Below are 16,593 nucleotides of genomic sequence, written 5' to 3'. Positions count from 1 at the left end.
AGTTCAGGCACTGAAAGCTGGGCTCTGCAATGGTGGCATCAATCAAGGGTGACAATGCCCTTCCAGTGTGGAAGGAATTGGAATTGCTCTGAAACATTTCTGTGTGTGAGCAAATCCTTTTTGCACTCTGTCAGGATTTCTGAGGCTCCAGCACAGACTCACTGTGCTGCTCAGTATTTATGTTGAATGTGTGAAAGGACTGTGCTGAGATGATCCTGAGCTGGCTACTGAGCAGACATTTGCAGGCCAGCTTGCATCTGAAGGCATGAGCTGCTGTGACCTTATCACAGCCACCAGAAGGAAGAAAAAGTTAAATCTGCCTAATTTAGAATCTGGATATTTGAAAACTGCCTCAACTCAGAGATGCAGCTGATACTAATACAGAGGATTTGGTTTCAGCTGAGTGGAGAATTGTGTGTGAATCCATGAATAATGTGTCTGGGGATTGTTAATTCGATAGGACTTGAGTTTAAAAAGGGTTTTATAAAGAGATATTAGTTCCAACTCCCTTTGCTGTTTGCATGGTTATGTTTTCCTCATTTCTATGCATTTGCCCTCTAACCAGCTGGAGATGTGTGTGCACCCTTGTTATCACTGAGTGAATGGAAATTGGCTGGGGCATGCAAATTACCCAGACAGTCCTGGAATCGACTTCAAAGGAGCAAAGTTGAGCCCTGTAATTGGAGTGTCAAGGCTCCTAAGGATTTTCAAGATCCAACCTGTAACTGCCATTAGGTAATTTATCTCAGTGGACATCCTTCTGCATATCCTGAATTTATTTACATCCTGCAAATTTCTATCACACGAATAAAATCTGTATTTATGACAATATTATGGCATAATCAAATCAGGCCTGGGGCTTTTATTCATTGTTTATGCAAAGATTTTAATGAGAAGCTGCTTTTTCCTTATCTTTTCAAAGAAACTTTAGTTCAATATTAAGTTCTGACTTCCTGGTTATTTATTGCTGTGAGTACTGAAATCCTGTTTCCTGGTCTGTAAATGTGGTTTTGTATGATCTCTTAAACTACTGGAAGAGAGGGTACTACTGAGGAAAAGTCCTCCCAGAGTATCCAAAGTACTGTGAGTCACAAATCAAAGACTATAAAAATAGAGAAAGCTAGCAGAACTCCCAGGGGTAGAAAACACAGCCATGAAAATCATACTGATATTGCTACAAACCAGCACCAAATCAAGCATAGATTTACAGCTACAACTGACTCTAGTTACAGATAATTAAGGAGCAAATTGTCCCACTGTACTGAGTCAGTTCCTTGCACACACAAGCACCCTTAGGAGGGAGGAACATAAAAGCAGAGATGGAGCACTCTGGTGAAGGGAGGGTTTAATTTGACAGGATGGATCCTTATGGCTTCCTGCATGGAGAGGGTCTGCAGTCTTTGTAGGGGCAGTGTCTGACTGCAGTGGACACTGGACCTCAGACAGCTAAATCCTACTTTAATGAGTAAAGCCCCAGATAATAGTCAAATTAACCTTCTCTGATTCCTGAGCCTGCCCTGCTGTGCCTGCAGGTACCTGAGCTTGTCCACAGGACCCATCCCCATCACCACGAGCAGGTGACACCACAAGGCTGACAGCATCAGAATCAAGAGAGTGCTGAAATCTGAAAGCTGAAGTGCAAGATAGAACAAATGGAATTTATAGTCCAAACATAGGACAGCAGCACAGATTTTGAGGTTCATTAAGTCTGAATGTCACATTGAGACCTATGCCTGCCATTAAATTTCTACAAGAACTCCAGCCTGGTGATGATTCACAGGATCCCATTGTCAGGGCAGGATGAACAACTATTGCAATGAGCTGTTTTTTCAGGATATCATTACAACCAAGATGAAGCTTTCTATGCACAGAGCAGTTCCTTAAGACTAGAGATATCTTTTTCCTGGGGGAAGTGTAAGATTAAAGGGTTGCATAATTACCCACTTAGGAAACTGAAACTGTCATAAACTGACAAAAAACAAAGCCAAGAATAATTACTGCTTATAAATTTTACAGGATAACAAACAAGACTTTAATTGATGCTTTTTTTAAGAGGCAAGATCTTTATAGATCTTATCATTATGGATTTGGGCTGATATATATATTTTAATAGGGAGCAAGGGCAGAAAATTGTCCCTGAATTAGAAAGTTGGAACCATCATTTAACTGTAAAACTTCTAGTTAGCAAGTACTGAAGACCATCCTTAATTATCAATCACTTTTACCACTGACTGTCTATTTCTGCTGGGGGATTTGTAGTTCAGTGAGAAAACTCAGAGCAGGATCTCTTTCAGGTTCAGTTTTTAAACCAGCTGTATTCAGTGCAATGCAACTTGTTCTACAGAAGTACAGCCTAAAAGATGGAAAGCAGCTGAGAATCTTATTTGGGCAGGGGGAAACTGCAGGCACTTCCATCAGATGTGACAGGAGACATTGTGTGCAGGTCTTTGAGTATAATACCACAGGAAAGGAACCAAAAGGGCTTTCAGAGTTAGAGGAAGGAGTTAACATTCAAAACTGTGAATCTGGCATTTGTATTTCAAGAGAAATCTCAGTGAGACCAAGTATACAAAAGGCTGAAATGGGAAAGAATAGACTGCTGCCAACAGGCTTTCTAGCAAAGGTAAATAATAAAAAATAAAAGGTCAAGGCTTGGAGATAAGAACAAGAACATACAGGATAAGCAACTAAAAGAATCTTTTTATAACCAGAGGCTCTTAGATGTGGAACAGACAGGGCAGTGATTCTGGAAGTGCAGTGGGCAATTGCACACAGTGCTTTTTCTATTCTCTGCTCACCTAATTTTAAAATGGGGTCATATGGTAGAGTGTGAGTGAAATGCTTTGGAAGTAGAAAATTATGTTTGAAGATGTCTAGGCTGTAAATCTGTGATAATTAAAGAATAAAAAAGTATTCATGATCTGGACAAAATAAATCCCAATATTATAATTTTGCTATTACGCCCAGACCACAGCTGGCCCATGGACAGAGCCATCACCAGTTACAGCAGATGATTTAATAGTTCTTGGGGAGGAGATTATATGGCAAACAGAATGATCTGTGCTGGGTTTTGAATGAGCAGAGATGGATGAATAGAGAAAAAAAATAATCATATGTGTCTCTCTACAGACATGAAATTCTGATCTCTTGCCTGAGGAGCTGCAGATGCAAAGAACTGCCTGAGTCCAGCAGTTTGTCCCAGTACATAAATGATCTTTACACAGCACAGCACAGGGCTGAGCTGGCCAGTGCTTTGTGCTTCAGGTCTGCTGGAAGCAAAGATGCACCACAATTCCCCACAAATCAGATAAATCTCCCACTTCTTTTCCCCCTTCTCCAAATGACAGCTGTGAAGCAGGGATGTTGGATGACCATGACACTCCCAGAGATCCTGGTGTTTAATCAGCTTTCAGGAGGCATCTCTGGACCCTTCCTGCCAAAGAGGATCCCTGGAGCTGCCAGCTTTCACAGCTGCCTGTGGCAAAGCCAAGCTCTAAGGGGACTCAGCCAGCCCAGAGGTTTCTGCTGAGACATGGAGCATGTGAAAAAACCACCTTTGGGATTTCTGGGTGCCCTGCTGTCTGGCAAAAGTATTTGAAGCCTTGATGCCTGGTTTAAGCCAACATCTCAGAGCTCTAAGGTTACCCCCTGTGCATCTGGGAGCTGCATTGCAGTTGAAACTTCTGATTTTTTTTTTTTTTAATTTAACATTTCCAGAAGTGCAAGGCTGTTCTGGATCCTCAAGCACTGAAAGGAAACAAGGGTCTTTGCACAGAATTCTTCCTGACTTTATAGTAAATGTACTGAATCCAACGTGTTATCCCCCAAATACTCTGAATGCCACTTCTCTGGCATTTACCAGCAGACACAGTTTTGTCAGAAAGTTTGCATTACCACTGCTTGCAGGGACAAAGCACATCTGGCCAGCTGTGAAGGAACTGTGCTCCTTTGTCAACCCAAAATGCAGTTCATGGCTCTACATGCTAAAGACCCAAAATTTAAATGTGTTTCTCCATTCATGGAGAAGTATCAATAAGGACTCAAAAATTATAACAGGCACAATAATAAGAAAAAACAAATCAGCTTCCTGGTAGAAGCAAAATCCAGCTGTGTTATCTCCAGCATTCAGTGCCAATGACAGCAGTGCAAGCAAAGGGATTCTGAGAACTTTTGCCAGCTGACTGTGACTGGAGCAGCACATCAGCTTTTTGCTCCTCCAGTAACAGCCTCTGCACACTCCTATTGCCTTTAGAGACTGCTTTTCCACAGTGGTAAAACTCACCAGGTATTTGTGCTGCTCACTGAGGCCTGATGAACCGGCAGCACCATCCCAAATTTACTGAATTTGTGCCATCACCAACCTGTTCTTAGTGCTAGAGAAGAAACAGGAGAATGAATTGACAAGCAGAGGGAAGAGATTGCCTTGAGGGGAAAGAGGAGATGCAGCATTTCTGAAAGAACCCCTGAAATGGCCTGTGAGCTGTACTCTGCAGCAGGATGAGGACATTTCTGGGATGTGTCCCAAAGCCAGGCTGCTGCCAGTGTCCAAACCAAGAGAGGCAGGCAGTGAAAGGGCTGTGGGATGTGCCCACTGCCACTGCAACCAGCTCACTGCCCCTTTTTTCCCTTTCCCCCAGGCTACCCATTTGAAATTGCACAAGGCTGCAGCCTCTCAGGCAATCCAGGAACAAAACACATTGCAGCTGTTTGTATTGTATTTATATGGTAATTCCATCATAAAGCATTGAATAAATACAATGTGCCACACATATGCCAAATTCAGTAATTGTTAGGATTCACAGTAATAGAATGCTGCAGCAGGCTAGATTAGAAATAAGGAATTAAATGTAGTTTTTCCTGTCCAGGTTAGTTATTGGCCACTGCATCCTGCACCAGAAGGATTAAATCAAACAGAAAAAAAATCAATTCTGAGGCAACAACAGAAGGTACAGTAAAAGGGCTGGCTGCAAGGCTGGCCTCCATTCATGCCTCCAGGTGACATGTTAGTGACCAACTACAGGAATAATCTGATTCTTTTCACATTAACATATTTTTATCTGGAATATTTTGAACTATAAGAAATTAATTTTTCTGCATTATGCAACTATTTCAATTTCCACAAAGCGTGTTTTTAAGTTGCACTAGCTGGTTCTCTGTTCATCCATTTCTGACCTGTGCCTCCTGCTTACTTCTGCTTTGTCTCATCAACTAATAGTGGTCTTGAGAGTCTTGATTTTGATATGTGAAGTAGCATTAAGAGTTTACTTGCTGTACTCTGCTCTATTAGCACTTAATATACTTCAGTGAAACAGGATTAACTTGAGAATTTCACTGAATTCTTTGAAAAAGCCCCAAAAGTTCTGACCCAGATTTGGAGCAAAACTTATCTATTAACATTTTCTTACCAAGGATTAGCTTATTATTGGACAATTTAAGGGAGTAGAAGTAGGCTTCAAAGTGCTCAATATAAGTCCAGTCCAGAAAAATGACTTAAAATAATTTTTAACTGGAGCACCTTCATTGGGTGGGCTGGGTTTGCTGCTGGGTGGTTTCCATATCAGAGAAGTCTCACAGCTGGTCTGTGCCACCATCCTTTGAGGAGCTTCAGCAGCCATGGGTTGGACAGTCTCATTTAGGATGGCTCAGCCATGGCAAGGATGGAGAAGAGCAGTGCTAGAGGGCTGGGCCATTGCCCTGTGCTGGAGCTCTCCTCCTGCTGAGTGACTGGGGTGGCTCTGGAAGGTGTGAGTGGGTTCCAGCAGCAGCAGAGCCATAAAGAAGAGGCTCTGGAAGGTGTGGCTGGGCTCCAGCAGCAGCAGGGCCATGAAGGAGAGGCTCTGGAAGGTGTGAGTGGGTTCCAGCAGCAGCAGGGCCATGAAGAAGAGGCTCTGGAAGGTGTGGCTGGGCTCCAGCAGCAGCAGGGCCATGAAGGAGAGGCTCTGGAAGGTGTGAGTGGGTTCCAGCAGCAGCAGGGCCATGAAGAAGAGGCTCTGGAAGGTGAGACTGGGCTCCAGCAGCAGCAGGGCCATAAAGAAGGGGATCCAGAGGGCCCTGCTGGAGCAGACCCTGCACTTGCTGTGGGTCCCACCCTTGCAGCTCCTCCCTGCGTGTCCCCTGCCAGTGCCTGAGCTGTTCTGGAGCCCAGCAGTGACAGTGACATTGTTTGGTTCCACAGCAGAGATTTGGGGCCCTCTGTGTCACTGCCAGACCTCACCCTCTCTGGTGTACAGTGACAATGACAGCCCCAAGTGACAATTAAAGCACTAATAGCTGCAGAGCACAGGGAGCCTGTCCCTTGGGGCCACCACCAGTGACAGCAGCAGGATCTTGGCTGGTAATTAATCACAGCATCCCATCCCAATGGATCTAAACTATTGACACCAGGTGTGAGGTGTTCTCCCATTTCTCATTGTGTCAATTCAGGCTTCTTTTAACGTTTTCTTTGCACTTATTGACTTAATAGGCAATTTGGTTTTTTGTTGCTTTTAAACACAGCTGGCTACTGTTCTATTTCTGGCTGCCACACTGAGGATGAAGTGTGATCATTAAGTTAATACCCAGTTTAACTATACCAGTCTGTGTCTAAATTGAACCAAAGTTATGCATTAATAACTTCAGGCTTACCTCTTCAGTCCCTCTCCCTATGTGTAATTGCTTGATAATTTTATTTCCCTATAGTAATTATTTTCATGCTATCTTTTTGTGCATACAGTAATATCATTTTACTTGTTTCTTTGTCACTGAAAATTATCCTGGAGATTGCAGAACAGACAAAATAGTTTAATCCTGTCACTGGCTGTGACTAATCTCAGTGTTGTCTCCACTTTTGCTTTATGAATTTTGTCTCATTACCAGGAAAAAACTCAATATATGCTAAAAAAATAGTTGACTACTGCATACCTGCTTTAAATAAAATGAAATGTTCATTCTTTCTTTTTTGAAAATGTAAGAGACTTCTGTGTGAAGCTGTTCTGAATCATGTCTCAGAGGTGTCATTGCTCACTGGGACAGAGTTAGAGCTTTACTTAAAGGCTCAATGATGTTAACATAATCTTCCCCAGTGGTTCACATCCCAGGAGCTCAAACCATTTTATGAAAAATAATTAATTATCCTTCAGCACAGCTGCTCCCAGGTGAGCCAGTTATCCATGATGTCAGAAGAGGAGCTGAGAGCCAGAGGTTGGTGTCTGTGGGGAGTGCTGGGGGGACAATCCTGCCCTGGCCTCTCCAGGTGTCCTCACAGCTGTGCTCTATTCCAGGGCTCCAGCCACATCTCCCAGCTTGCAGACAAGCTGTGAACTGATATCTGATGATTTCTGTGTTTATTTCTCCCCACTTTCAAACTTCTGCTGCCTTGCTTGCATTTTTGAGTCTTTTGGAAAACACTGCATAATTTTGGGTCACGTTCAAAAATATTTTCTCTGGTTCAAGGACACGTTGAGTGGGATGTGAAGGAGAATCTCTGTTCTGCAAGGGGTCAGAGCAGACTTTGCCTGTCACACTAATTCCTGTGCTGCTTTAAGCACATCACTGGGGCATAAAGCTTGTTTGTTCCTGAATTGTTGAAATCAGTGGGTGGAGGCTGACCTCACACAAGGAGTGACACCAGGGCACTTACAGCTAGAGCTGCAGAGTGCAAGTAAATTAGTAACCTTTTTTTTCTGTTTTCTGAGCTCTTGAGAGCTAATTTTATAATATGTATGTGTAATTTATTTATGGTTTATATTCCTGTTTTCCAGTATTATTGGCTTTAATTAATGGTAGCTTCCATTAATTAACTTCCCATCTCCTGCTTATATTTCTGGCAAGCAGTGAAAATGAGAGGTGGGCCTGTGAGAACCTCATGATATTTAGGCTACACATCAACTAAATATACTCCAACAAACACAATGATTTCTAATAGGGAAATCCATCTTGGACAGGCAGCATTTGTGTGTTCAGACACACAAGACAGCTTACTTTCCAGACCAGTTTTGCAATTTGAGTTTAAAAACAACTACTGAAACATGGCTGTTCTCTCATGACAGACATTTCAAAATCTGTCTCACTTTTTTTAATCTGTCTCACTTTTTTTTTCTCAAGATTCTGTTATCTTGGAAAAAAAAGTGATGTTTTATATTTGTTTTCCCACTTTCTTAATTAAGAAAGGAAGTCAAAACTTGCAGATAATAATAGCAGGATAACTTTAAAAAATATTTAATCTATTTTTAAATACAAGGGAAATATATTTTGTTTATATAGTATAGAATGTTTTTCCTTTGCTTCCGTTTTGGGAGAACCATGAACTAAGCTCATACAGGGGCTGTTTTCTGAGATTTTGTAGTTTTATTCCTACTCCAAGTTTTTGTCAGAAATTCTTCTCAACTGTGCTTAGTCTGTCATGAGGGACTTCAGAGTTTGTCTCCTCCTTATTAATTGAACAGCTTATTTTCTGATGCTTTTTGTCTGCTGTTTTCTGCATAATTATGCTGAGTATATCTATTTTCCCCTTTTCAAATCAATAAGCTGAAACAGGCCTTTTTTCAGGAATATCTCTCCATTTGGGTACCAAGATATTCAGCCAACCTATTTTTCAGTGTCTAAATTCTTGTTTAATGTGAAGGCCAAGTATGATGAACCCTTGGAATGGGGTTTTCCAGAGGCCAAGCAGTTTCTTTTCCAAACCCATCTCACATAAATTGGTTGCTTTCCATCCAGGGAGCACAATCCGTAGCCCTGTTTCTCTCTGGGTTACAGAGGTAACACATCAATTATGGAGAAATAATCACAGAAGCACCCTGGCCTTACCAGCTGCCAAGTTATTACTGCAAAGTGCTTTTTCCCATTTTAATGCCCTTGCAGGATGAGCTCCTGCATCATTTCTGAGCCCATCCTTGGCTCCTCTTGGTGGGGCTGGGCTTTAGCTCCAGGGTGGAGCAGCAGGGAGAGTTAGAGGGGTTAAAGGTGGGGAACATTCATGGGTTTATGTTGCCTGCACCAAGGGAGGACTCTGCAGAGCTGCGGGTAATTGCTCTGAGAGGGTTTTGTGGCAGTCAGTTTGTGGTGATGTCAGTTCAGGAATGGTGGCTCTGGCTGTGGATGGGGTTGGGATTCCTCAGAGGGATGGTTGAGCCTGACTATCAAAATGATTGTCACTTTGGCTTAGGGAGTATTTCACTTCTAAACTGTTACATTGCAGGTAATAAGAAAAAACAATAGAGAAAGCAGTCAGCACAGCATTCAGCTAGAGTAGTTTTTACTACTTGAATTAATTACTCCATAGTTAGGTAGCTCTGTGATTTAATTTACATTCCTGAAAAACACCATTAAGACAGTCTGACTGGCTTAATTCATTTTCCCTGCTTCCACACACAGATCAACTTGACATCATTTCAATGGCTGAAACAACAATGATGCCTGAGGAAATTGAGCTTGAGATGGCAAAGATCCAGAGACTTCGGGAAGTCTTAGTCAGAAGAGAATCAGAACTCAGGTTTATGTAAGTATCAATCCCTCTGGGAAAACACTATGCAAAATTAATCAAAATAGGAAAGAATGGTATTTAGAAGACTTTTATCTGCTTGACATTTTAAAAGGGAGAAAGATAAAGAGCATCCCAGTTAGGTGAGCACTTACAAAATGCCGTTGGGAAATGATTTTTGTAGTTGCAAAGGAAATTACTGCTTTTTTATTCAGCACCTTTTTTTAATTCAGCCCACTTTGCAGAATACATAAAATGGATCTCTTACTTACAAAAGGAAGCTTTAGCAAAGTACCTGTCTATGCAGCATCTTTTCCTACCTGATTTCAGTCCTTTGTGGCAAGGATATTTGTCTGAACAAAATATCAACAGGTAGGGGATTTGAAGCTTCCACAGTCTAACCTAGTTCAGGCTTTATTCCTGCTTCATTAGTGGTCTTAGACAGCTCATGTCACAAGAGAGCACATTGTGCTCTGCACTAATAGCAACCAAGATTTGACATTTATTAAATGGAAGCCATTAAGTTATGAACACAAAGCACTTTCTGATATATCAAATTAAATATTCCAAGAGGGATTTTTAAAATTGCCAAAAAGGTCAGGCATAGGAGCCTCACTGAAGGTTCGTGAATATTAATCAATTTCTGATGGTGAAGGCAATAGGGTTAATATTCCTAAATCATCAAATGTAGAAGTGTATTATTTTGAAGTGTCCTCAGTCTGTGAGTATCTGAGGTCAGAAACAAATGCCTTTGCTGACTGGCCAAGAACTTCAGGAGCTCTAAAACCTGCTGAGCTCAGACCCTTGGCATTAATGAAGCTTCTGAAAAAACTCACTGACTTTCTGCTCATGTTCAAGTACAGGGGGCTGGTACTTTGACCCTTACACTGGAGGTTAATTTTGGTGCCCTGACTTGCATTGCCAGAAGCTGGAAGCCTCACCCCTCTGCAAACAGCACAGACTTTGAGGATTATCCCAGAGACTTCTGCCAGAATCACTGCTTAGGCACCTTTGGAGTAAGGGCTGGTTATAGTGGCACTGACCTTTAGTAATGCCTTTGTGGTACAAATAAAGTGAACAGGAAAGGTTTTGTCACTCCTGCTCCTGGTAGTCAAGTCACTACTTGGTTATTGGTTTGTACATAAATTTAATCTGGAAGAAGCCTCATCATTGAACCCTGCACTTCTCTTGACATTTTCTATATCAAACAAAGCACTGAAATAAACTGCCCCAGTGAATGAGAGCAATTGTTCTGTTTGTTCTGGTATCCAGTCTGTTCTTTTCATTTCCCCCATGCTCACACTCTTTGCTCTGTATTGCCTGGCAGGTGTTTGAGTAAGGGATTTAACACAGGAGAGCTTGCTTATTGAAAAGGGAACAGAACTGGTGTTCACACTGTGCAGCTGTTCTCCTCCTGGGCCAGGTCTCATCCTCACAGTGCCTGGAGCTGCCCAGAGCACTCCAGCCTCCCCCTGGCACAGGCAGGAAAGCTCCTCTGAGCTTCAGCCTCCAGGAGGTTGGCCCAAGGTCTTGGCAGAGCAGGCAGGGGACAGAGGGGCCCCAGTTTCTGTCTTTTCTAAGCCATGGAGAGCCACAGACCCTCTCATTCCTTCAGCTGCAGCAGACCTAATGACCACTTTTCTCAGGATATTCACACAGCTTCTGGCCCAGCTGCTCCCTGCAGTGTGGCAGAGTGTTCTGACTCTGCTCATTAATCCTTGAGGCAGTTAAATTCAGTTTGTGAATGCCACTGAATGAAATGGCCAGAGAAAAGAGTGATACCCAAGTAATACAGCAGCACCTGTTCTTTACTGCCTCTCATGCTGGGGAGTTTATACTGACAGAAGGGCTTGGCTACATTTGTCTTCAATGACAAACATCTTTTAATGACAAATGTATTTTAATTATCTGTTGCTGAGATTAACAGCACATGTCATGGTTACCTCAGTGGTCCAAGTTTTGTATCTGCTTCACTAAGCAAATGACATAAACTCTAATTCATAGACATATTGTGGAAGACTTTATATGTAGCCATATTCTTTTTTCATTTGATTTCTGAAGCAATGAATTGCCAATATCCAAAGACCAGAAGTCTGTATGTAGGTCATGAATTTTAGTAACTGATTTCTTCTGACAGGACTAGATTCCCCTAGGAATGACCTGTCCAACCAACCACATGCAGCTGAGCCTCCTCAGCCAGGTTCAAGCAGGCTCAGCTTTGAACACTGCTAATGAGCAGCTCTACACCTACACTCAGAGCACAGAGTGCCAGAGCAGCTTTAATGAGAGCCACAGCTCTTTAGCTCTTGCATCTGCTTTAGCCTTTCCTTTAATTAGAACAAAAGGATAAAACACACACTTAGTATTAGAGAAACTGTGTGGTATGTTTGTATTCCCTTCTTTGCCTTTCATGCTGTTAGCAACAGAATAGAAATTCTCTTGGGTTAAATTGGTATTTTTTTAATAGTTCTTATGAAAGCATGAACACAGTGAAAGGATTCTGTAGCACTTGCACATCCAGGCACAGCTCACATTTCCAGCTACATTTTTTAAAGTAATGGTTCTTTCTTCTCACTGTCTGTCTGATCTTTTTATTCACATGTAGCCAGATCCTAGAGCAGGAAAAGTAGACTGTAGCTGTGCTTAAAGAAAGCAGGGCTCTGGAGCTGTGCTCAGAGTGTCCCCAGCCCTCAGGGTCACAGCACACACAGCCTGTCAGCTCTGCTTGCACACACCAGCAGGTGCCACAGCTCTTCCCTGCATTTAAAAATACTCAAGAATAAGACAACAAAACACTGCTAAAAAATACCCCACCCTGTGTTTAAAAATACTCACTCAAGAATAAGAAAACAACACACTGCAAGCTAGGCCTGCTGCTGGTGGAAACCACAGCAAGCTCTTCCTCTGTCAGGTTTAACCCACGGAGGGAATATGCTCTAAGGCTGCTAATTGAATTTGCTATTTGCCTTGAAGAAGATGCAAATGTGGCCATGAAATAAGGACATTAGGCAGAGAACTGCTCTAGCTTGTCAGCCATTAAAAACCCCCTACAAACCCAACTGAGAAAGAACCCAGCAAGGTCTAGATGCTCATGGCCATGGAGTTGGGTTGCATGTTTCACACTTCTGTGTGTGACCAAGGGAAAATGTTCCTGTGTGAGGTCATCAGGAAGGTGAGGCTGTTTCTGGCAGCTGTGGTTTGTACAGCAAATGTCTCCTCACACAACACAGACTCTGCAAGAGGGAGTCCTTGGCTGTACATGGAATCACAGAGCAGCTTGGCTTGGAGGGGACCCACAGACTGGATATGTACTAGTACCCATCAAAATTACTTTAAAATTCAGAAGATACATTTATGAACTTGCTGCAATTTCACTGCCTCTCTATGCCAGGCCCACAAATGATGTCCCCAGTCCCACAGAGCAGCACATACTGGTTTTTAGTGACAGACCAAGGATTCACTCTCAGACAAACGCAGATATTTCTGTAGCCTGCCTATCACTGTATTAAAAAAACTTCCCCAAAACAGAGGAAAAAACCATCTGTGAGAGCAGTGGAAACAGGTTTTACCCTGTTTAAAAATGAAACAGCAAACAATTTTAAGTGAAGACCATAAATATCTGTACAGTTTCAATACATGTGATTTTTCACTCTTTTGTGCTACTTGGCAGTCTTTGTACACTCTTTTTCCTCTGCCTTGCAGAGAGAAGTGGAAGTTCCTTATTGGTGCACTAAACATAATGTAAGCCCTCATTTCAGTAATTAAAAATGAAAGCATTTAAAGATGAAGTGTTGCCACACAAAGATACAAGATTTAAACAGTGTGACTTTCTGGAACTCTGAAGTGAAACAAAAATATACTCTACAGAAACTCTAACTGACATCTCTGATTTTCAAATTTGTAATAATTTTTATTGCAAAACACAGCTTTTTAAATTCTGCTGCATGAAACTCAATAAAATTAAATATGTGACAGCTTATTCTTAGCCTGAGCCCAGAATTTTTTTTATTTGAAAAGCAAGGAAAGCAGATGAACTCTTATCTATTTGCTATATACTACAGTGAAATAGTTCATCCTGTAGTGTATACTTTATAAAAGGCCAGTTTTCTAATAATTCTTGTTTTTCTTTTTATCAATACAAAGAAACAAAGAAAGCAAAATGAGCTGAAGCAATGGACTAACAGGTCACGATGTTTCCCAAACCATTGTGCCAAATGCAAGTCAGGTATTAACCTTTGTAAATGTGTCCTTTGCTTTGCTTCTTATTTTTGTTTCCCCCTTGAAAACAAAAAAAGGAGAGCAGCTGAAAGCAGCTGTGCTCTTCAAACCCAGGAAATCCACATCACTTCTAGCTGAATACCTGCTTGCTATGAAGAATTACCTGAAGTTTATAAGGAGACAATTTTCAGATTATGAAATCAAGCCTTCCTCAATTAGGTGATGCCACAATTTATATTGTACAATCATATTTTAGCTCAGGCAACCTCAGTCACAGCAGAGCAGATGCACTGTGGTTTGCTCTGTAATTACATTTTCAAATGCTATTTTTGTCTCAGGACCCTGCCTTGCTTGGTGCCCAGCATGGACCTCCTCAGGATATGTCCAGGTTATGTAGGTATTGTGGCTGTTTGTAGCATCTCTCCTTCAATGATACTGATCCTATGAAATTTCATAAAATTATGCCAGGAGCTGTTGTGACTGTCTCCAGCCAGCCCAGGAAATGAAAATATACCTTGAAGCCATCAGATGCTATCTCCAGCTCTTCCTGGTTTGTTTTTGGAATAGCTGAGAGCTCAGCATATATAGATCTGAAGGAGACAATATGTACAGACAAGCATCAGTTTACAGCCTGCCAGCATCCCCCTCCTTCTCTTCTCAGGCTTCTCTCAGCTCCTTCCTGAAAACATTCTGAATAAAAAGAGTTTTGGGTCAAGCTGTGAACGTTCAATCTGTCTGTGCTGTTGAGGAAAGCAAACACACCACGTCAGAACATGCACACTCTCTCTTCCTTTCCAATGCTCCTGTCCCACTTCCTTTATTTTCTTCTTTCCTGGTGAGATGACAGACCCAGAAGCTGAGGGAGCTGCTGGGGCAGCATCCCGTGTGTCACACATTTAATGTGTTGCTGCTGTGGATGTGCTTGGCTTCAGAGGCAGTTTAGGACTGCTGGGGGCATGGAAATCTGCTGTGCTGAAAGACATGGTTGTAAAAATGGATGATACATGTATTAGCTCAGTTTGGCTGACAGGGACAGGCAGCAAACCCCCAGACCTCTATGTGATACAGAGCAGATCAAAACTGAACTTCAAAATCATTTGTAGTGCAAAGCTCATGCATTATAAAACACATTAACATGTGGGACCCAGTAAATATTATTAGTAAAGGTGAGATCATCTCACCAACAGGTACTGCCTGTTCCTGTGGAAAGGGATGGAATTCTTATAAAACAGCATCCACTGTCATCATGAAACACAGTCTGTGGGAAACCTGCCAGTGCCTGCCACTGCTGGCTTTCCAGATGGAAAGCAAAGCCTGAAGCCAGCTTTATTGGATGACCTTGAACTAAAACTGTGGAAGTTGCTCCCACCTGTGATAGCTGTCTTGGGATGGTTATTTCTGCCATGTAGGTGGTTCTGAATGGAAGTTTTTTAATGTGGAGGGAATAGAAGATATTAAACATAAAGCCCTATTCGGTTGCTTTAGGCAATTACTGAAAACATTTTACTCATTAAACTTTTCTTTAAAATCTGTAAAAATGCTATAAATACAGTGGTGTATTTTCTTAATGTCTGTGTGGTTATTACATCTCTAAACTAATGCTGTGAAGAGGCCAAATTCACCTCCACACTGGCACAGAACTAAAGTTGGTCATTGTACACTCTGACTACTCATTAGGAGATGACTCCCTCCTCTCCAGAGTACTCATAACATCTACATCATCCAAATCCTGCAGAGTTCTATTCAGGATTTTAGACCATTTTACACTATTATGTTTGTTTACTTGAAATCCCAGACCTTTTATATAGAAAAGTTTGCTTTAACTTGACTTTGCAGTCCCACAGCTTCATTAGCTGTCCAGAGAACATAATTTTTCCCTAGTTTGGGTTTTTTTTTTTTTCTTGCTTCAAATCAGGCTTACTTTTTTTTTACTTGTCTTTTTTAACCTTTATCCTTCTCCCAGGTTGCAAACCCCATGAATCTCAGTAGTCCTGCTGTGGTATTGATGTATCCATTGCTGGGAGCAGCTGAGGTGGGACAGTCAGTGATGAGCATTCTGGAGGGTATTGGGTAGAATCTTAGAATCTCAAACTTAGGGCAAATTCATGGGAAAATTAAAGTCCATATTCCTTCTAAGAACAACAGGACATCCACAGAGGTCAGACAGGAGTCACACCTTTGTGTCACTTGCAGTATGCACAGCACATTTTATTTTAAATACAGAATTATTTTATACATGTATATTATTTAAATATGCAGGTGGTATATACAGGTATATTATTTATACAGGTATATTATTTAAATATACAGGTATTTTAAATACAGAAAGGCCTCTCTGCTGATTGCCTGCCTTCATGCAACCCCTGCAAAGGGAAACAACACCAAACAACACAAGAACTGCTGAAGTGAGGGCTTAATTCCCTTGGTGATGACAACTTTGAATAAACCAACTGAGAAATCCCATGTTTTAATTAAAATGAGTGCAGTAAATCTAGTAGGCACAAAGTGGTAATATGAAACAAGGTCTTATAACTGGCTGAACTCAGACAGTAATTCTGCAAAGGAACAGAAAAATGTGTTCTTGGGGGTTCCATTCTCAGGTGAGAAAAGGCAGCAGTAATTGCTGTATGAACAAGGTTCATTTCAAATTTTAATTCTTTTTTGAACCAAATACTTTAACACTCCTAAAAGTGTCTCCCTAATGTGACATCAACTGATTTCTCAGTGGCTTCATGCCTTGTGTGGCAACAGAGCCCCACACTGAGCATCACCCTGGGGAAGGTGGGAGGGAGGGATAGTGAGAGGAAGGAGATGAACCAGGCTGTCAGAGGTGTGAGGAGCAGTGGTAACTCACTGGTTATATTATTGCTAAGTAGGCATTCTGACTTTTGCTTTCTTGGGTACTTATGATTCTT

The 16,593-nt window shown here is 41.7% G+C and overlaps 1 protein-coding gene across 2 annotated transcripts in view; it reads left to right on the top strand.

Annotated features, from left to right (window-relative positions):
• BMERB1 (bMERB domain containing 1) overlaps positions 1–16,593 on the top strand; it is a 46,851-nt gene that overhangs the window by 13,374 nt on the left and 16,884 nt on the right. Inside the window, exons 2-3 of one of the 2 annotated variants that reach the window (XM_071444175.1) lie at positions 566–721; positions 9,355–9,478. In XM_071444175.1, coding sequence (XP_071300276.1) covers positions 566–721; positions 9,355–9,478 — 280 coding nt within the window. The remainder of the gene's footprint in view (positions 1–565; positions 722–9,354; positions 9,479–16,593) is intronic. The other variant, XM_071444177.1, reaches the window with a different exon arrangement.

Source organism: Agelaius tricolor, unplaced genomic scaffold, assembly GCF_023055355.1.
Source record: "Agelaius tricolor isolate 1412-34295 unplaced genomic scaffold, bAgeTri1.0.p SCAF_19, whole genome shotgun sequence".
Lineage (NCBI taxonomy): Eukaryota > Metazoa > Chordata > Aves > Passeriformes > Icteridae > Agelaius > Agelaius tricolor.
The sequence above is the reverse complement of the archived record's forward strand: the minus strand, read 5'-3'. Positions and strand labels throughout refer to the sequence as shown.